The following is a 21,456-nucleotide window of genomic DNA, read 5'->3' on the forward strand; positions in this document are numbered from 1 at the left end:
CACCTGGATAATCAGTTTGTCCAATAATGGCAGACAGGAAACAAAGGAGCTGGCTAAAGTTCAGGAAGTAGTGCAGCTGTGCATAAAGTCCATTGTGGTTCCTCAGATTGCCACATTGTCGCACAACCTTCAGTTGTGTTGTTCACTAGGCTCTTTCATAGAAATGTATAGATACACACCATATTAGAAGTGTTGCATAATTTACGCACACACACATATACATTAAGACCAGTTTTTATTTCTCAAAAAAAATAAAAAAAATCCAATATGGTTGTTATACTGTATGGGGTGTATAATTCATTGATGGTGGGTCTTCATTTGTACACATTCATTGTTGGCACCAATCAATTGCCACACAAGGCTAGCAGGATCGCCTCATAGTCTCCTTTGGTGTCATCCTAAAACAAACAAAACACGCAATCTTTAACAATGGAATCTTCACAGGAAAGGACCACAGTATCACAATTTTGTGTTTATGTATTGAAGAGTACAATAATGACAGCACAGAAAAAAAAAAAAAATATTTAAAATTTGCTAACTGAGATTTACAGTATTTACCTGGATGTCCTGGTAGAGACTCTTGCCAAACTTATTCTGATACTCTTGCTTGATTTTGGCCAAGTCAATCTCAGAGCGGCTCACCAATATTCTGGTCAAGATCTTGCCTTTGTAACCAGAGCCCTGTGCAAACATAAAGTCACACTGATGGGTCTTGCTGCTGTATTTCCAACACATTTAAAAAAGGTGCAATTTGACTAGTGATATAAATGTATCAATTATATGTCGAGTTACACTTGCCTTCATTGCTACATTCAGTTTATCAGCAAAGAATGCAGATTTGTTTCCAGAACATTTTACTGTGGAAAAGATGGCAAGTGACAAGTTTACGAAAACATGAAAATACTTTTTTTTCATGCAGCTTCTGTTTCATTGCTCAAAGCTTTCTCCTAAAATTCTTGTTGTATTGTTGCATACAGTAAAAATAAACATTAAAATAGCATTCGTGTCATACTTTAAGAAAGTAATTAAAGTCTTGAAAGGTAAGGTTCATCTAAAGCCATTCACAAAGAACTTTGCAGAGACATTGCATGTCATGCCATTTTATAATGAGATATGTAAAGCTATAGATAGACATTCATGAAAGTTTCAGTGTCTCACCAACAGCAGTCAAGCAGTTCTCAATATCACCCTTCAACTCCAGATCAATGGCTTTTGCAACATCCACTTTACTGTACTTGGTGTACAGCTGAAAAACTAAATATAAAGAAAAAATTGACATTATTATGTATTACGTGGATTAGAAGACAACTGCTCTACTTATTTTGAAAACAGGGAGGTCAACCATACTTTTCCTCAGCTGAGGAGCGTTCCGTGTAGTGAGGATGTCAATGAACACAGCACAGTCTGTGCCTTTTCTTTTCTCTCCTGCCTCGTACAAGGCCTACATGCAAAATGAGAGTTCAAGAGACATGTACATCCAACAACCCACCACATATTCACAATAAACACTTGGATTACCCTGGCATCTTTGTCAGCAAGGTCTTCTTGCACAACCTTGTCTTCACTTCTGACAGCCTATGATTTCAAATGAAAAGAAAGGTTATTAACAAGTCACAAAACACTCTACTAGTGAATTGAGGTGCAGAATCAGATGATCAGATTCGATAAGACAGACATCCAAGACATGCAGTACTGGGAGGGGCAGAATTGAGAAACACTACTAGACAATGTAAGATGGATCATCTATGTAAGAAAAGCCAACCTTGCAGAGAGCAAGTAGGGCATTACTGAAGTCGCCACTTGTCTCAGACTTGATCGCCGCCTCTAGATCCTTTTTACAATCTATAAATGTAAGCCATACATTAATTTACAGATAATACTCTACTCAGATGCCATAAACCAGGGGTGTCCAATCCTGCTCCTGGAGGGCCACTATCTTGCTCAGTTCCGCTCTAATTCTAATTGAACACACCCGAACCAACCAGCTAAGCAAGCTCTTCAGGATAACTAGACACTGGGGCCAAACTCAGCAGGACGTTGGCCCTAGAGGAGCAAGATTGGACACTCCTGCCATAAAAGATATTTAAAAGACAACTGGCTAATAATTAGCATTAATGTTACCTTGTTTGAAAACTTCTTTAATCTCTCGGATCTCTTTATTGGTCCTAGAGGCCATAATCTCGATAAGTGTATCTTCATCTGTGCCCAACCCCTGCAGAGAAAAAGAGTTATCAGGGGGGGGGTTGTGAAATTGAGAAGATATACAAGTCCAGTAAATATATTTACAATATTCACCAAAGTGAAGTTTATCTGTATCTACAGTTGGGAAATAATGTTACCTTCATGGCATTTTTGAGCAGAGAGGCATCATACTGAGCAGGCGGCATCAACAGGCTCAGAACCACATCTTCCAGCTCACCATTAAGGGCAGATTTCAGGGCTACATCTAAAGGCTGCACAGAGAGAGGTCATTTAGATGAAGGTGAATCCAGATAGTAAGAATGTGTTAATTTCAAGTCCACTGAATGTAATACCTTGCTGGTCGCTTTCTGGTAAGCAGCCTTAATTTGCTGGCGCTGGGCATTGCTTCTGCGGACCAGTGTATCAATGATTGTGGCCTCGTCCACACCTGTGCACAAATATTTGTGTCAATAGAGCAAACAGATGCACAATGCACAGACATGAACGTGTTTTTATAGATTTTCACTTTCCAACCTTTTGCCTTGATAGCTTTTTCCAGGACACCTGCATCCGCAGCCGCATTAAACTGAGCAAAGGGCCTCACTGTCCCCTGCCCCTCCTAAAGACATGAGAGACACTTAATCAAATCCTTTAAACATAGCCTATATATTATAGCCTAAAAAACTAATAGCAGATCAACGTAAGAAGTCTATACACATTTTAGGAAGGAAAGCAGAAACATTGAAGCACACATGTCCTTTAACAGGATGGCTGTGACTAGAATGGGGAGTGGAGTACATTCCTATCTCTGACTCATTCAGTCTGGAGCTGCTCAAATTTTCCAGAAAGTTAAAGCAAACTTACTGTGATGTCTTGTACTGTGTTTTCTTGCATGCCCTGATAGGCAAGCTGCTCGAGAAAAGCACTGACGAAGGACATGTTGACACCTGGAACTGAACAGACAAACCTACATGTTGGCATTATGTTAAAATAGCTATATCAAAAAGCCGAATCCTTAAAAATAATACGGTTGTAGTTTTAAGGAATTAATCATATTTTATATACGTTCTCTAGTAGTTTTAAACTTTTGGAAGGACATGATTCACAAGTAAACATAGCATTAAAGCGACTGTCAAACGCAGTCATAAAAAAAATATTGAAGACGACAAAACAGTTTACAAAACCAGGATGTGGAGTTTTAGAGCTCAAAGTGTGCAAAGTTGTTTATAACTACTTTAAGCAACTGCATTGCATTGCTTTGCTTTGTTGCATAATTTTCATTAGCAATTTTTTTCCCCACTTTTCTTATTTTGCATTATATTTTTCAGTAGCCTAAACAAAAACAACGCTGTCATAAAAATGCAACAATTAGCCTATATATTAAAAAAAGTAAGACGACGTGTATGAAATAGAGAAAATCCCAGTTCCTCACTTACCAAGACCGAATGCACACACAGCCAGCGAGTGGAAGAAAAGTTTCAGCAGTATTTATACACAGAACCACACCTAGCAACATCAGCTTAACTCTTGCGCTACAGTTGGGCGTTGTCTCGGCAGCAGTCTACGCTCTTTCAGCGGTCCTTCCCGTATTAAACACCCAGTTCCATTGTAGCTACACAAAAAGAAAATCTATGGGATGCATATTTTTTAAAAGGTATATTCCTTCACTTATTTCAGGTAAAAAATGCACATAAAAAATAGTAGGGAAACAGCACCTAAAAGAATCCGTGCCAGAGGGCGATAAAGTTATTTTAACGTTGACATTCGTAAGGCATTCGGTTTCATAACCTCTCAGCCCAAACAAGCTAAGATTTACACAAAGTTACCTTTGCATAGCTCAAGGCTTAATTTCAAGAAATAAAATATAGCCCTATTATAGCCCTATAAATGAATTAGCCTAAACAATTACCTATATGATATCAAAATAATAGTAAAATATTCAGTCTATAGAATTATAATTTCATGTTTTATAATAACTTTGGAACTTTAAATGTATGCAATAGTCTGTAAATCCATTAAACTACAACACAGTTTGGCCTAACCTTATAAAACCAACTGTAAATTACTAGCCTATATTACTATACTAATATTATTCCCTAATGCACAAGGCTTGTTTTTCAGATTAATCTGATATTTTTTATATACAGTAGGATACTGAACCCATTTAAATCTAATAAACTACAACACTTGTAAACTACAAATTCCACCAGTAAACCGAAAGACCAGTCAATAGCTTGAGGAAGATCTGACAGCTCCCTGAAGGACACAACCCCTCTCCAACAAACCAGAAACGACATAAGGAACTGGCTCACTGCAGTCGAAAAGTCGGGGCTTCCAGGAAAGTACAAAACCTGGATGTACGAGCACGGAATTTTGCCGAGGCTTCTCTGGCCCCTTCTCGTATACGAGGTACCCATGGCAACGGTATAAGCACTGGAGAGAACCATCAGTCAGTTCCTCAGGAGGTGGTTAGGGCTCCCACGGTCCCTGAGTAACATCGCCCTCTATGGCCATTCCACCAAGCTGCAGCTTCCCATCAGCAGTTTGTCCGAGGAGTTCAAGGTCACTTGTACCAGGGAGGTCTTGATGTACCGAGATTCATCCGATGCCAAAGTCTCCTCAGATGGAATCTGCGTTAAGACGGGAAGGAAGTGGCAGGCAGGTAGCGGTGGACAGAGTGGAGGCGCGGCTGAGGCATGGTGTCTTGGTTGGTAACGCGGCGGTGGGACGTGCAGGCCTGGGGAGTTTCCCTAAGCCACCCTATGACAAAGTAATAGGGAGGGAGAAGCGTCAGTTCGTGCAGGACGAGGTGCGGACAGGACCGCCTGACCAAGATGGTCGGTATGCAACAGCAAGGCGCCTGGACTAGGTAGGAGAACGCAGAGAAGCGCAATATCACCTGGGCACAGTTGTGGAGCTCTGAACCACTGTGCATCAAGTTCCTCATCAGTTTGGTGATCTGTAGGTTGGAGCCCATCCAACCTACACCGCTGGGGCTTGGTAGACTCACCATCATGCCAACTGTGCCGAAGGAGTGGCACACTGGAGCATATCCTCAGCTGCTGTCCAAAGGCTTTGGGGGAAGGGCGGTATCGATGGCGACATGACCAAGTCCTCAGGGCTCTGGCAGATATAATCACCGCAGAGATTCAGAGCAGTAAGAGTCAGCATCCCTCCAAGCAAATCATCTCCTTTGTCAGAGCTGGGGAGAAGACACATCAGCAGCCACGCTCCCCAGGTGGGCTCCTCGCCAATGCAAGAGATGCATTGGCACCTTCAAGTGGACCTGGGAAGGCAGCTCAAGTTCCCGAATCACATCACGGCCACTTCACTCCGCCCAGACGTGGTGATAACATCGGAGTCGACCAGGTAGGTGGTCATAGTGGAGCTTACGATCCCCTGGGAAGACAGATTGGAGTTGGCAAATGAGTGCAAGAGAGCCAAGTAGCCAGGAAGCTGGTGGAGGAGTGCAGGAGCGGCGGCTCGAAAGCACACAGTGAGCCAGTGGAGGTCAGATACCGGGGCTTTGCTGGACAGTCGTTGCTCCGAACACTCAAAATCCTTGGAGTTAAAGGACAACTGTGCAGGCGAGCCATAAATCATCTCTGAGGCTGCCGAAAAAGCCTCACGGTGGCTGTGGATCCGGAGGAGTGATCCGTGGAGTAGCACGCCACTTGGACACAGGCCAGGGACTGATCACCCCCGGCAGGGTCGCCCGGGCGAGGGTATCTGTTGATTAAAGACCCGAAACACCTGTTGACCCCGGGTTCATCACTGATGACGTGTCCAAGTAGCACCAGAAGGTGTATGTTAGAACTTAGAACCAACACTGTTTGACCTAAAGGTATCAAATAAATATGGAATAATATTCTGAGCAATTTACAGTTGGTTTTAAACTGTTAGGCCAAACTGTGTTGTAGTTTAATGGATTTAAATAGGTTTAGATTTAGACAGGTTATGGTCACATAGGCCAACTCACTTCATATATTACTAATTATTTAAGCAACCCAGCAGGCATATTCCTACCTGTATATTGTTTTCCATTGTCATGGTAGCCAGAATGAGTCGTAAATAATAGCCAGCCTTTGTCTTCTTACTTCATGCAACACTTGAATCTGACATTATAGGTGCATTCTTGTTGTTGTTGTTGGGAGAGAGCCTTATAATTGGGTAATCATTGGTATTGGCATTTTATTTTAAGTATTTTATTTTGAATGTATGTGTATCTATGTATATGAATATGTACGTATGGATATTGTATGTTTCTGTGTGTGTATATGTACTTGTACATACAGTATGTATAGGCATTTATCATTATTGATTTTTATTATTTATTTATTTACTTTATTTATTTATTTATTTGTTGATTTGCTGGCATTGGGTGGGGGGTTGTTCTATAAAATGTGAAAAGCTTTAAAAAAATATATATATTATGTCGTCTCGGTTCTAGAGTCAGTTTTTCAATCTCCTGTTTTAGAGCACCTTGCTATAAAAAATAAATAAAACAACTGATAAACCAGCAGTCGTGCAGTTTTATTCCAGAGTATCAGAAACAGCAACAAAAAATATATAAAATAATAATAAAATATATTTTTTAAATTCTAAAAATTAAAAATACATACAAAAAGTAATAGAAAAATAATCAGGATTCAGATTAAATTTGTTTTATCAAGTAGGTTATTCCTTTATTTATTTCCTGTTATTTCTTTTATTTATGTTTTATTTATGCAGGTTTGGGCCTCCATATTAAACACCCTTTGCTCTGGAATGTATTTGTTCTCAGGAGGAGAACAACTGGAAATGCTGTTGCGAAAAGTATGCAATCTGAATACTCTGGCTACACGCCATCAAGCATGCACGATGGAGGCAGTTTGCACAATTCTTGGAAGCAATTTATGTGTGTTATGCTTTTTATTGCATTCACTTACTGTGTACTGTGTTTTTTTTTTGTTTTTTTTTACCATGGTTAAGTGGCTTTGATAGCACATTACGATCACCTTGAACACTTAATTCATTGAATTTGTGAGAAAAGGGCATTGGATAAAACAGAGACGGGCAATGCTTCTGAGGTTCTAGTTCTCCTGCATTCTTCGATACACACCAACTGACTGCAATGAGGCATCTTACCTATCTATGGACATTCCTAGGACAAAAGGTTGACTGTTGGAAAGATACAGCCAGTAATTGCTGTTTTGAGAATGCAGACCTGTCTGCGCACGCATTTATGAACAGGACTGACCTAACACTGCCCAAACTGATTGTAACATGTAATGTTCTCTGCCTTTTACATTCACTATTTCCCCACACCTTTTATTTCTGCCTAACATCCGCTAGCACAGCCGGGTGATGTATTTGCTAAGTGTGATCTCCATTGAAGCATGATTTTCAACACTTGCGCAACTGGAAGAGATCAACTGGGTTTATTCCAACAAGTGTAAATCACTTGACAGTAGGGCTGCACGATATTGGAAAAAAATTACATTGCGATATTTTTTTCCCCAACGATATATATTGCGATATTGAGAGCCATAACTCCAGTCTAAAGACAATAATTACCATTCCATGATATTAATAATTTCACTAATAAGCAAGCTTCATTACAAGTGACAAAAAGGTCACTTAATATTTTATTCCAAAATTAGAACATTTCTGTAAACACAAAGCAGAACACATTTTTAAATAAAACAGCAGCTTTACACCAACCCCCTGATTGGTTTACAACAATATAACTTAAAATAAATATATTTTTTATAAAACAACTTAAGCATTTTGGTTCACAATCTTTTAAGTCAACTTTTCTTAGCCAAAGTAAAACAGTGTTGGTGTTGGTCACCATAATCATATGAAATAAACAAAATGATATAAAGCTTTAATATATTTTGTATTAAATCTTCTAAACAGATTAGAGAACATGTTTCTGTAAACAGAAAAGCCGAACACATTTAAACAGCAGCTTTACACCACACCTGTCAGCGTCACCACTCCCACCACGCGCATCAAGAGCTGAGGGAGCACCAAAAAAATAGCCTAATGAAAAATCTATAATTCTAATGCCGATATTATTATAGATACAGACCTCCCAAGTCCTACCGGAAGTTCCGGGAGTCTCCCGCATATTGATAGCGGCTCACTGATGGCCCGCGAATTAGTTAAAATCTCCGGAATCTAGAGCGAGCGCGCCCGCGAGACGTGCTCCAAACCGCGCAGCGCGTGCACGGCAGAGAGGCAGAGAGGGAGAGAGAGCAAGAGACCGCGCGCGTGCCTCATGAAGCGCGTAATATCTCCCGCTGGTGCTACTGTGCTACTACCCTTCACATCGCATGTTCCGACGATGTGACTATCGCTCACTCGCACATCGCGATGTCGATGTTAAAATCGAATATCGTTCAGCCCTACTTGACAGCTCAGCTATTTTTTTCCCTCACTTCAATGAATAAGCATATTAAATCCCTTTAATATTTTACAAGGGAAAATTAACTAGCCCTGTACTGTGTTATATTTTCTATGCCTTCAAACAGGACAGATGACTGCATACACACTGTATAAAATGTTAAACTAAAAATAATGGGGAAATACTACAATAAAAAACAAGTAATTGTATTGTAAAAAAATATATTATGTATTGTATATATATTACAGTGTAAGGTGCATTAAGACAGAATAACATGATGTTAATCTTATGGTTCTCAATTCTCATTGAAAAATATTGAATCCATTATTAAGAAGACAGTAATTCACAAAACTGACAGATGAGCACAATGCAGGTTTTTCATTATATTGTCCCAGGGAGATAGACCAGTGTAGATCACATTACAATCTCTATCACACACATTGGAAACCTGATGCAGCTTGTGTCGGCCATTCAAGCAAACTAATCCCACCTGAAACCTCATCCACTAAGGTTAATATTTAACAAGTGTTGAGAGTTTGGTTCCTCACCAAAACAAGCATCTTTCCAGTTTTTCTCCACTATGTTTGCCAGTCAGGTCTTCCTACAGCTATAACCACAGTCAAGTGTCATCTTGAATCCAGGTAATCCCTCTGATTTATTGATTCATTAATTTCTTTAATCTAATTCGGAAAGCGGATACTGATGGTTTCACTGATTATGTTAATGATTATCTGTCTGATTCAACAATAGCTATTAAATGCAAGTGTATCTGTTTGTTATAGCCGGAGGTAGCTTTTGTTTATATAACCTGTAGGCTACTTTCATTAAATGAAGAGGTTGTTCACACCCTTAATCCTGGTTAACCAGATTCAGTAAAATGTTATAAAAGTAAAAAAAAAAAAAATGTTTACATCAAAGATACACTATAGGATGATTTTACTGTTCTATTGAATATATATTCAGATGGATAGGGACTATAAAATAGTTATTAAAATATGTTTAAAATTGCTCAGTTTGCATGTTTGTGTGTGTGAAGGAATCCAGCCTATACCGTCACCTCTGAGTGTAACCTGCAAACAGAGTTTCAACGTATCGGGTGCTTTGTATTCCAAACAAAACGGATCGAGATACGAACACTCTGGCATCATGTATGTCAATTCTGGAGCAGAAAATGCGTCCATGTCTCTGAACTTCATGGGCAGGAAGTTACGTAACCACACTGTTGCCCCAGCAGCAAAACAACGTAAGTAAATATCACATGCACACAAGTGCCCACTCCTTCCGTTCATTTTTATTTATATATACTGTCTATGATTTTAATACATCACGTGAGTCTTGTGTAATCAAATTTGAGTGTGTTATATTTTTTATAATAAAGGTTTGAGAAATAGTTTCCCCTAAACTACTCAGTAGTCATTATCAATGCTCTGTTGTTCCTGTGAATGGAGTCATTTTAAAAGAAAACTTGTGCTGAATATTTTTGCATCAGAGGATTCATTTCCAAAACTACAACCAACAGACACCTTTTTAAAGTGTCTAAATGTTAAATGTTATAGGCTATACTTTGTTGAAGAACATGTCTGAGGACAGGCTAAGTGTTTTCTTGAAATCTCTAGGTGCCTGGGAGACCACTGACCTTTCTCGATATCAGGATGATTTAGTGGTCTCCACCCGAGTTGTACTTTCTCATCCCATATCATCAGAGGAACTTCCAGGCAGCGTGCCTGATCTGAGAGAAGAGGTTCAGTGGCGTAGACCGTGTAACATCCACAATACACTCCTAGACCAGGGTAAAGATAGAGGTGAGTTGAGTGTCCCTGTAACCTCCCAGAATCTAAAGAATCTAATATTTGCATAACATTTAAACTAACTAATCATAACGTAATAATCTCAATACCACTTCACTAAAATAACTTGATCTGATTCATCTAAACGTGTAACCTAATTTTAAACCTGATTTTAAACCATTAAAAAGGACATTTAACCAACTTCTTAAAATTTGATTTATTTACATCGGTTTTTCTTTTTTGTCTTTTAAGCGAGTACGCCTGGAACAAATGTTTCATCATGATGTTTGTGCAGCTGAAAACGTTAGAAGAAGAAACTACTTGCATAAAAAAGTGAAAGTAATCTCTTTTGTGAAGTACTTAAGGCAAAGTATGAATACAGATCATGTACAGACATGTTTAAGTAATTTAAAAGGTTTATTCAGTGCTATTGTGGAAATATTATGATAAATAATGATGTAATTGTTTATTTAATAAAGTACATACAGTAATGACTTTGTGCTCAGCTCTCGCTTAATTGCATGTTTAATTAAACACCCTAAATCTGTTAATGTCCATTTAAACAAAGGAATAAATAAATACAAACTAAAATAAATGTGTTTGTAAAACTGTAACTTTAAGAAATAAATCAATACTTGAAATGTAACTTGAATGATAAAATGTATAAATTAAAGACTTAATAAATTTGTACTGAATGGTATTGTTTATTCCGATGCGTCTCAGTGTGTGACTATAAGATGAATACAAAGATGACCTGTCTAGCTAATTAACTTGTTTAACTAATTAACATTTACTGCACCCTATTGTTTACCATAGATCCAAAACTGTCACTGATATATCCCACATCTCTAAAGAAAATGCTCAAGTCTTTGTAAAAAAAAATCTCCAGACTCCCCAACCGAGTCCAGTGAGTGAAGTGTCGCTGTAACTGCATGTTAATATTTAAAGGTGCAGCTTATTGTGAGTTCTCATGGCTGAGGAAAGGTAGACTCAAATGGAACACATTCAGGCACTGGATCGGTGCAGACCGGCACCGGGATCCAAAGCGAAGTGGCAAAGGTAGGTTCTACCATGCAGTGGAGATTGGGCATACTTAAAAGTATGCCGATAAAAGTTATTTCATTGTCATGGCATTTTCAAATTACAGCACCCAATGTGTCTTCTATGAGTGAAAGCGTAAGACAGCCTAAAGATGAGGCTCCAGTAGATGTCAAGATGTTTATCCCATACGACTCTGCCAAGCTATGCATAACCCAAGTATGTAGATACCATTCCCTTTGCTTTCGTATGTGGATTATTGTCTATATTCAGCATTGTTTTCATTAGATGTAACCCAAGCCAATATATTTTGGTCAAGACATTGGAACAGGAAATTACTGTAACTTTGTTTTTCAAGAGTTTTGGTTTGCTTCTTGCATTAGTCACATGTCTGTCCCTCCCTCTGTTGCCCTGGGGCATGGGGTGGGGATGAGACGTCTCATCTGATGTCATGTGTTTTAAATTCTTCTGAGAGCAAGGCCCTTTCATAACTACACATTATTAAACAACTCATACCCCATAATTCATATTGATTCACAAAAGGACAAATCTCATCAGGTTCCAGTACACACCCCATGTAATCCTTGTTTAGTTTGCTAAATGTAGAGCTGTTAGCATTATGCCATATTGTACTCACTTGTATATACTTTTGTATGCAGACAGCTATAATAATGTTTCCCAACCTTGATTGATTACCTCTTCATGAACACCAAACCAGAAATATGTTAGTTTTAATTAATATTATACTGGAAATAATTCAGTATTATAATTAAATTTAATAAAGTGGTCACAATTATTCACTTTTACATAAAAATAATTGATATGTTGAGTAAAAAAAATTACCAATAGGTTTCTTTCTTTAATGAGAGCTTAAATGGTGAACTATTTTAATGTTATGTTTTAACATGCTGCCAATGGCCGATCATGTAGAATCTTTTTTATCGCCAATATAGTAAATGACTGTTACCTATACCAACAGATAACAGATGATATGATCGCAATGAAGAGCAGACATCAGGAGATGATTCAAGAACTGGAGGAGAACTTTCTCATTGCATCAAGAGTGAATCAGGTGATGAGCTTGTTTACTGATCATTCATTTATTCAGACAAACAACAAGTATGGTGATTGTATGCATGGATGCTTACGTTTATTTATGTGTGTGTGTGTGTGTGTGTGTAGGAAAATACAGCTCTTAAAATAAAGAGGTATTACCAAAATAAGCTTAACACCCTGAAGAGAATCCTAGATATTTACCAGGAAAAGGTGGCAAGAAAAAACACATACTGGGAAGAGAAGGTCAGGGTGAGTCTTCCTCAATTTTCCCAAATTCTCATTGGCTTGATCACAGCATGTAATCCCCAATTCAGGCCTAAACCTAAACACAGTATGTAATCCTACACTGTAAAAAGTGATCAGTTGACTTAACTTAAAAAAAGTGAGGAACCCCATTGTCTTAAAATTATTAAGTAGGCTACATAAACTTCATGCGTAATTGAGTTATGTGTAATTGTCCATTTTATTTACTTCTGGTTTCCTCACTTTCAAGTCAACTGATCACTTTTTACAGTGTAGTGACCTGTATAGGATTTGTATTATATATTTATTGTTTTAAAGGTTAGTCATATTGCTGTCATCTGTCTTTTTTTTTAACTGTAATATTTCCTTTTCCTGCGATCAGACTCTGGAGGATCTGAATGAAAAACTTCAGGGGCAACACAAACTGCTGCAGGAGAGAAACCAAAAAGACTTGGCTTCATGGGATAAAGAAAAGGTATACAATTGTTGTGTATATGAGAGACTCTTACACAAGAGACTATATTAGAGATTGGCTGTTTAATAGACTAAAGGCATCAATTGAAACTTTTACAGAACAAGGTGATGGAATTGTTCTCCTCCCGACTGGACCTCCTTCACAGCCACCAGGCATCAAGTAAGAGTTGTATTAATATTGCACATAAGATTGTGACAGTATGCTGTTTACAAGATTAAAAAGACATATGGTAAGATTAACATATGTCTCTGTCTCTTTACAGCACTGCAAGAGCTGCATTTGGCCAGGGCAGAGATGGGGAAGGTACAGGAGATGCTTGAGGCCTTTCGGGAGAAGAAAGAACCAGAAATAACATCTGAAGAAAAGGTAGAGAATAAATAAAAACATCTCTTCCAACTCTTAAGACCATCTTCATTCTAAAAGATTCCCTGCTGAGAGTTGTAAAGCAAGACATGTTGTAGTATTTACTATTGGTGATGTGAGGTAACGGCATATGTGATTTTCGTGAGATAACTGGTTTTAACTGTGCCTTTGCCATCAGGACAGTAGTGACTCTGATGCTCCACTAGATGGAGCACAAACACGTCTGGAAATTTTGAAGGATAATTTGCTGAAGAGGGAGAGAGAGATCTCAATGCTTATGGAAGAACAAGAGCGTGTGACAGATCCTGTTAAACAGTCCGAATATTCTCGCCTCCTTAGTGCTGTTATACAACAGGTCATTTTATTTTATTATTACATCGTTTTCAGTTTATGAGTAAAATAAGGTCTATTAAAAATAGTAGGCTACTGTGTTTGTACTAAAACTGAACATGAATTGCTAACCAAATGCTAATTTGTGCCTTCAAATTGACCATGACTGATCAAAACAGCTTTCCTGCATTGTGTATTCCAGGCTCATCATGTTTATGCTGAGCTGACGGAGGCTAAACAGCAGTTTGACCAAATGGCAGAAGACAACCAAAAAATCATGGCCGAGATTAAAGAAAGTCTTGGCCAAACAGTGGAAGAGTCCGGCCAGAAGAGTCATGAGGAACGAGAGGATGTACTGCAGAAAATGTAGGAGCAAGGCATGGTTTCTAAAGAGTCAGAATATAGCTTAAAACTATCTAACTCAGAGGATAAGCATCAGCCAACTGAATAATGCATGTTAACTCAGGGCAGAGCCACAGGTGGATGATGAATCACAGGCCAGTTTACTCCATCGTCAGGTCATTCAGGTGGCTTTGGAGTGCATCAGAGCAGGGGCTAAACCTAATGTTATTGGTAAATATGGTCAATTGGTAACTGTGTATATGATTAATGTCTCTTTTTTTTGGATGGATGTCTAAATATAAGTTATGTGTTATTCTTAGAGACTGAGATGAATGAGGCATGGGAGGCAGAGCTGGATGAAAGAGTCAGAGTACGGCACAAACTCACACACACACACACTAAACTTGTTCTGTACTCATTCTTACTCCATACAGACAATTTTCCTCTCATTTTAGAAATTTGAGGAGGATTTCCAAAACAATGGATTCTTAAACTCTGAAACGGCTAAAAGCGTGGGGCAGCAGTTGTTATTACTTCAAGCTGAGGTGACCACAGCCAATGGAAATATCTTTCAATGTATAATCTAAACTAATATTAGACTCTCTAAAATGTCATAGTGACTGAATTGCATGGAGTCCATTTATTTGTTTTGCCATTTAAGGCCTAATTTTTCTCATCTGTCTATCTAGTTAAAGCAAATCAAAGATGAAAACAAGAAGATTATTGAAAACTACTCAGCTGAAAGAACCTTGAGGAAGAAGTACTACAACATGGTGGAGGACATGAAAGGCATGCAGAACCTGATTTCACCAAGTGCAACATGTTCCTGGAACAACATCCAATCAATCTATCATCTATCTATAGACTTTTTAGGGACACGTTTACACACTCTAAAAAAATGCTGGGTTGTTTCAACCCAATTTTGGGTCAAATATGGACAAACCCAAACATTGGGTTAAAAATGTAATTAAAAAATGTAACCCAACGGCTGGGTTTGTCCATATTTCACCCAAAATTGGGTTGAAACAACCCAGCATTTTTAAGAGTGCAGTGCAAACACCTAACAAGTTTAGGCTTACAGACAGAGTTAGGTGCTTCATCAGTGTTATTCACCTATCATTTCCTTTTGATTTTAGATATAAATATGGGTAGGGTTAGGTTTAGAGGTAGGGATATGGTCAGGATAAAACATTTTGGACAGGAATGCCGTTCAACAAAATATGTTGACCCAAGAACATGTCTAACTCTGCAAAACCAGGACATGCTGAAAGGCATGTCACAGTTTTAAAGTTAAAACATAGAAATTAGTTTATATAGGAACTGTTGCCAACATGGTCTGGAATAGCCCTTTTTTGGGTATATAATTTAATCTGAGACCCTTGACTGATTTCTTTCCCCTATTTCTTTCCCTTGACCTTTTTTTCCCCTATTTTAATCAGTTGTATTCAAATCCAATATTATTACAGATTAAAGCCAAAAAAGAAAAGAAAAAAAAGCTACAGGCATTTTTGACCATGAAAGGCTTTTAATGATTTGCGAGGCTTAAATGCGGATTATTTTAAATGTTCTCTTATGCTCACCAAGGCTGCTTTTATTTGATCAAAAATACAGTGAAATAATGTCTTTACTGTCACTTTTGACCCATTTAATGCATCATTGCTGAATAAAAGTATTATAAAAGTAGTACCCCAAACTTTTCAAAGGTAAAGTATAATGAGGTGCGGCAGTCTGAGCCCACATTGAAAATTTAAACCTGGACATTTCCACAAAAAAATTAAACATAAATAGACAAGTTAGGATGTGAAATTGATAAAACATTTATCATGAGACATATATTAAAGTTTCTTCACAACTAGGTCACTAATTGTATATGTGCATTTTTGACCCTTAAAAAGGTTGTCTCTGACTTTATGTCTTGTACAGGTAAAATCAGAGTATTCTGTCGAATAAGGCCACTGACTCTTGCAGAGCAGACAAGAAGAGGTCACACCATTGTTGCTTGTCTTGATGACTACTCTGTGATCCTGGACACCCCTCGAGGACCTCGCGAGTTTCAGTTTGACAAGATCTTCAACTCAGAGTGTACGCAAGAGGAGGTCTTCATGGAGTCCAGTGGGTAAGTGGGTCGGGAAAGTACTGAGACATACTTTGCATACATTTTGTTAAAAATATTTGCTAAATTACAGGGATAGCACACTCAAAAATGAAAATCTTTTCGCATGTAACCTTTCTTTCTTCTGTGGAACACAAAAGATGAATTTGTGAGGAATATCCTTGGTGTTGTATTAAATATAATGAAAGTTAATGAGGTATGTGGCTGTCAAGCTGCAAAAATGACAAATAATATTGGTACATGTGACGTGTTTTCTATATTCTGAGTACTCGGATGCTAATAATTCATTATAATTGTTTGGAAAAGAGCGACCAACTACATCATTTAGAATTTCTCTATCAGTGTTCCACAGAAGAAAGAAACTCATATGGTTTGGAATGACATGAGTTAGTAAATGATGACATTTTTTATGAAATATTCCTTTAAGATATAAGAAATGTGACATTTGGGCAGATTTCCTCAAGATAAAGATGCTTTTTTTTTCTAGGCTAATCCAGTGTGCAATTGATGGATTTAACGTATGCATTTTTGCGTATGGCCATACGGGTTCAGGGAAAACCTTCACAATGGTTGGAGACAGAGATCGGAGGAACCCAGGAATCATTCCCAGAACATTCACCAAGATCTTTGAGATCATCCAGGATAATGAGTCTAAATTTGAGTTTAAGGTATGTTTAGGTATGTTTAGGTGTGTCTAGAGCTGAACTAGTCTTCATACTCTTTTCTTTTGTCCGTCCTCAGGTTTCAGCCTACATGCTGGAGCTGTACAACGACCGCCTGCAGGATCTCTTTGTGAGCCCCGCTGAAGCTTTCAGCAAGCGAATCGAAATTAAGAGGGACAGAAAGGGGCTTGTGTTTGCCCAGGGAGCAGAGACAAAGGAGGCAGCAAGTGCCGGCGAACTCTTTGCATTATTTGAGCAGGGCTGTGCAAATCGCCACATTGCGGCCACAAGTATGTGCTTAATGAAACTTCAAAAGACTCCGGTTAAATGGTTTGGATTAATTGCTTTAGTTACAGTCAGTATGAATGCATGGTAAGAACATAATGACCTGGCACTGATGCCAAACTTCATAACAAAGGAGAAGGTCCTTGAGTTTAACTGTGTGATGTGTCTGAGAACAAGCCTAAAGGAGTGATTTAGGGTTATAAAGAGCGTTAATATTATATAAGAGAGACAGGTGTGTCTGTCTTGAACAAATGCAGATTTAATACAGTCTGTGTACATCATCTATGCATGCATCCATCTATTCATTATTGGTTACACAAGTAATATTTGCTGTCAAATTAACTTTGAAACATTTTTCATTTTTATTATTCCTTCTTGTAGAGATGAACGTAGAGAGTTCCCGCTCTCACCTGATCATTGGCATTATGATTGAGAGTCGGAATCTGACCAATGGAAGTGTGAGTTTTGGGAAGCTCAGTCTGGTGGACCTGGCAGGAAGTGAACGAGCAGCAAAAACTGGAGCCAAAGATGACCAGCTGAAGGTTTTTTAAAAAGCTGATTTACAGTGGCCCCAGAAAGTATTTGGACACTTCATGTTGGCTTTTATGTGCACCCGAGGTGTTGGACAGTCACTATTATGACTTGTCACGTGTCACATGTAATTCAGAAGTAAAATACATAAGTGGCTAAACCAAAAACAATTAGGGCAAAACCCCTTTTTTTGCTGTTCCACTGAATATATGTCAAGTCACCTTTATTTAAATAGCGATTTATACAATTCAAAGGTTTCAAAGCAGCTTTACAGTGATAAACAGGAAAATAACAGAATCAATGATGTAAACAGAATTCTGTTTAATACAAATTCTGTTGTAAAGCAGCTCTAAAAAAAGACAATAGTGTCATTATTCGGCTGAAGTCAGTTCAGTGTTGATTTAGTTCGATTCAATAACTGTAAAGTTCATAAATTAAGAAATGAGTTCAATTCAACTTTAAGTAACTCTACAGAAGACAATAGTGTAATTTTCCACTTTGAGTCATTCAGTGTTGATGCAATTCAGTTCAATAACAGTACAAATGTTGCAAAATTCTTCCATTATGAAACCGTTAAATCAGCTATAAAAAACAGTGGTGTTATCATCTGGCTCAAGTCAGTTCAAGTTTTGTTCTCATCCAAAAGTCACTGCAGTGAAATCAATAATATAACTGCATATTGAAGTGAATAATAAGATAATACACTTGCAGCACTTAAAAAACACAAAGTTTGACATCCCCAGTGTCCAAATACTTTATTTTCATTGTTTTTTTTTTGTTTTTTTTTTGCTGTTTCTGCTATTTTTCTTTCAAATACTACTGTTTAATAATTTTTTATGGCAACGATGTTATTAAGTGTGACTTAAAATGTCAAAATACTTATTAATGCATTCCCCTCCCCCCCCCCATCCCCCATGTATCTATTCACCCCTGACTTTTGTCTTGTATTTTATTTCTAATACTTCTCACGACAACATTTATCCCACATTGTCTATGTGTTTCTTTCCAGGAGGCAAACGCCATTAACAAATCTCTGAGTGCTCTTGGAGATGTCATTTCAGCTTTATCAATGGAGCAGCCTCACGTGCCCTACCGTAACAACAAGCTGACCCAGCTCATGCAGGACTCACTGGGGGGCAATGCCAAGACTCTCATGTTCCTCAACATCGCTCCCTCTGACTGCAACCTGGACGAGACTCTCACCTCGCTCATGTGAGATCCAAATACCCGGCATGTACCTTACATGCTCAATCACCTAAATGAATAGCAACACAAGGCTACTCCTTACCACTGTCACCATTTGGGATTTAAAATAAAATTGACAGATTACAGATTCATCAACTGCACTGACACTAGTTGACAATTTTAACTGTATTGAGCTGGATAATGACACTAACCTTTCAACATTGATTGTTTTTGTTATTAAACATAATTTAACTGACTTGAGCTAAAAAATTGTTTTCGGGAGAGCTATACTAGTTATAGCTGATTCATAATTAATGAACTTTTCAACATTAATAATGTTATTGAACTGAACTGAAACAACATCGAACTAAATTGACCTGAATAATGACACTATTATCTTCTGTAAAGCAGCTTTAAAGCTGAAATTGAATTGGTTTCATAATTTAATCATAGTTTTACATCAATAACACTATTGTCCTGTTTATTAATGTGAAGCTGCTTTAAAACAAATCAGTATTCTATAAAGCATTATATAAATAAATGTGAAGTGAGTTCTTCTGTGTCCTAAAATCTTAAAAATCCTAAAAAAAAAATATATATATATATATATATATATATAAAATATATATATATATATATATATTCTTGCCCATATTCTTTACCTCACTCACTTCATGTAAACCCTAAATAGTTAGCAGAACTAAAAAAATAATTAAAACAGGTAATCAGTTGCATCCGTTAATAAACTCCAAGATTAAGTTTATAACTTTAGATTTTGTACCACACTAGCAAGTTTTCTGCTCTTAACTGAAAATCTTGAGTAAGCTAATCATATAATTGTATATGGTTTTGCAGCATAAAGGCTGTTTTCCAAAGAATATACAGTATACACTTTAAAATTGGTTTATGTCTTCCAGCTATGCAACTCGAGTGAAAGCCATCACCAACAATGCTCAAAGGAACATAGACAGCAAGGAAATTTCTCAGCTGAAAGAGGTTTGCACATTATTAATCAAAATCACACCTTTTTATTGTATGAGCAGCACACATTTATGTCTCGTTTAATCTGTGTACTTCACAGGTGATTTTAAAATTGAAGTCAGGTCAGCCTGTGGAAGAAGATGTCTAAACTTCCATATAGTCCTGGAGATATGGCTCTTTTAAATTAGACCTTTTTCCATTTATGCATGTTATATCTTTCTAACCATTGCTCATAACATATGAATACTGGAAATAAGACAAAAACACTGTTTGGAAAATGGAAAATGATGTACTCGCTCATTATATATATTTTGTACATTTTAAACAAAGTTACGGACTGCAGCTTTAATTTAAATCAAACAAACAAAAATAAACAAAGTAAATTGACAGTACATTTTAGCAATTGCAGCTCCAGTGATGGCCTTTTTTGTGTAATGTGTTCTTTGTTTGTGATGTGTTTTCTTTCTATGAGAAGGAATTTGTACCCAGTGTGTCCCTTTTCACCCCTTATCTAAATGTGCGTGTCAGGCTAACGCCGAAGGCAAAGGTGGGCCAGCCATCGCATGCAACCCAATCAGGCACATACGGTGCCCAGCGGCGGGAATAGAGGAACCAGCGCCAATTATGAAGTCACTTGGCCAATTTATGCTGCTAATGTGTGAAAAGGAAATGAGCGTGAATGAAGCTTCACTTGGCAAATACAGGAGGCAAATGAGTGCGAGAGAGCTGTGCCGATCGACGCTGTCACGCAGTCAGATCTCAATGCAAAACACACACAGGGTGGTCCGGGGACATGAAAGGCCCATGTGATGGTTTGAGGGCAATGGTAATCTCAATAAATTTAGAGCCCTGTTTTACAACCTGGATAAAGTTACGAGTGGACAAAGTGCAAGAGAAACTGAAGAAGGCCATAATCCCATGATCTTTAGTGATATTTAAAATATTTAACATTTTATCTTTAGAGTAAAATGCATTTCTGTTGATCTAAATGCACATACATTACCATTCAAAAGTTTGGGGTACATCATATTTTTTTTAATGTTTTCATAAGTCTCTTATGTTTATTAATGCTGCATTTATTTAATCAAAATACAATAAAACCATAATAGTGTGAAATTTTATCATTTATCCAAAAATATCTTGTCATGCTAGTACCAGGTCGGACTCCCTTTTGCCTTCAGAACTGCCTTATTTCTTCGTGGCATAGATTCAACAAGGTGATGGAAGAATTCCTCAGAGCTTTTGGTCGATATTGACGTGATAGCATCACACAGTTGCTGCAGATTTGTCAGCTGCACATCCATGATGTGAATCTCCCATTCCACCACATTCCCAAGGTCTTGGGAAATATTGGATTGAGATCTGGTGACTGTGGAGGCCATTTGTGTAAAGTGCACTCATTGTTATGTTCAAGAGATGATTTGAGCTTTGTGACATGGCATGTTATTCTGCTGGAAGTAGCCATCAGAAGATGAGTACACTGTGGGTATAAA

At 37.8% G+C, this 21,456-nt stretch overlaps 2 protein-coding genes across 7 annotated transcripts; one reads left to right on the plus strand and one right to left on the minus strand.

Moving 5' to 3' along the window:
* Positions 1–218: 218 nt before the first annotated feature.
* Positions 219–10,393, minus strand: anxa1a (annexin A1a). 4 transcript variants are annotated; one of them, XM_079607610.1, is made up of 14 exons: positions 10,209–10,393; positions 3,618–3,793; positions 3,046–3,134; positions 2,716–2,800; positions 2,535–2,629; positions 2,340–2,453; positions 2,122–2,212; positions 1,763–1,842; positions 1,519–1,575; positions 1,348–1,441; positions 1,159–1,254; positions 799–857; positions 559–681; positions 219–398 (listed from the first exon to the last, which is right to left on the minus strand). In XM_079607610.1, exons 3-14 carry the CDS (start codon positions 3,118–3,120, stop codon positions 345–347), a joined length of 1,023 nt encoding a protein of 340 aa, XP_079463736.1. In that variant the 5' UTR covers positions 3,121–3,134; positions 3,618–3,793; positions 10,209–10,393; the 3' UTR covers positions 219–344. The 4 variants fall into 4 exon arrangements, with proteins under 4 accessions (XP_079463736.1, XP_079463737.1, XP_079463735.1 ...); XM_079607611.1 differs by lacking the exon at positions 10,209–10,393 and adding an exon at positions 9,121–9,221; XM_079607609.1 differs by lacking the exon at positions 10,209–10,393 and adding an exon at positions 3,897–4,036 and having other exon boundaries at positions 3,618–3,810.
* On the plus strand, positions 9,114–20,370 carry kifl (kinesin family-like). 3 transcript variants are annotated; one of them, XM_079607606.1, is made up of 23 exons: positions 9,114–9,213; positions 9,609–9,815; positions 10,189–10,374; positions 11,308–11,418; positions 11,507–11,616; positions 12,377–12,469; positions 12,580–12,702; positions 13,079–13,171; positions 13,270–13,330; positions 13,434–13,537; positions 13,713–13,889; positions 14,067–14,230; positions 14,331–14,437; positions 14,527–14,576; positions 14,662–14,751; positions 14,896–14,995; positions 16,130–16,322; positions 16,807–16,987; positions 17,061–17,271; positions 17,648–17,808; positions 18,807–19,009; positions 19,900–19,978; positions 20,064–20,370. In XM_079607606.1, the coding sequence occupies exons 2-23, from the start codon at positions 9,719–9,721 to the stop codon at positions 20,109–20,111; spliced, it is 2,742 nt and encodes a 913-aa protein (XP_079463732.1). In that variant the 5' UTR covers positions 9,114–9,213; positions 9,609–9,718; the 3' UTR covers positions 20,112–20,370. The 3 variants fall into 3 exon arrangements, with proteins under 3 accessions (XP_079463732.1, XP_079463731.1, XP_079463733.1); XM_079607605.1 differs by lacking the exon at positions 9,114–9,213 and having other exon boundaries at positions 9,322–9,815; XM_079607607.1 differs by lacking the exons at positions 9,114–9,213; positions 9,609–9,815 and adding an exon at positions 9,819–9,900 and having other exon boundaries at positions 20,064–20,369.
* The last annotated feature ends 1,086 nt before the right edge of the window (positions 20,371–21,456 follow it).

This window comes from Phoxinus phoxinus, assembly GCF_949152265.1.
Source record: "Phoxinus phoxinus genome assembly, chromosome: 3".
Taxonomy (NCBI): domain Eukaryota; kingdom Metazoa; phylum Chordata; class Actinopteri; order Cypriniformes; family Leuciscidae; genus Phoxinus; species Phoxinus phoxinus.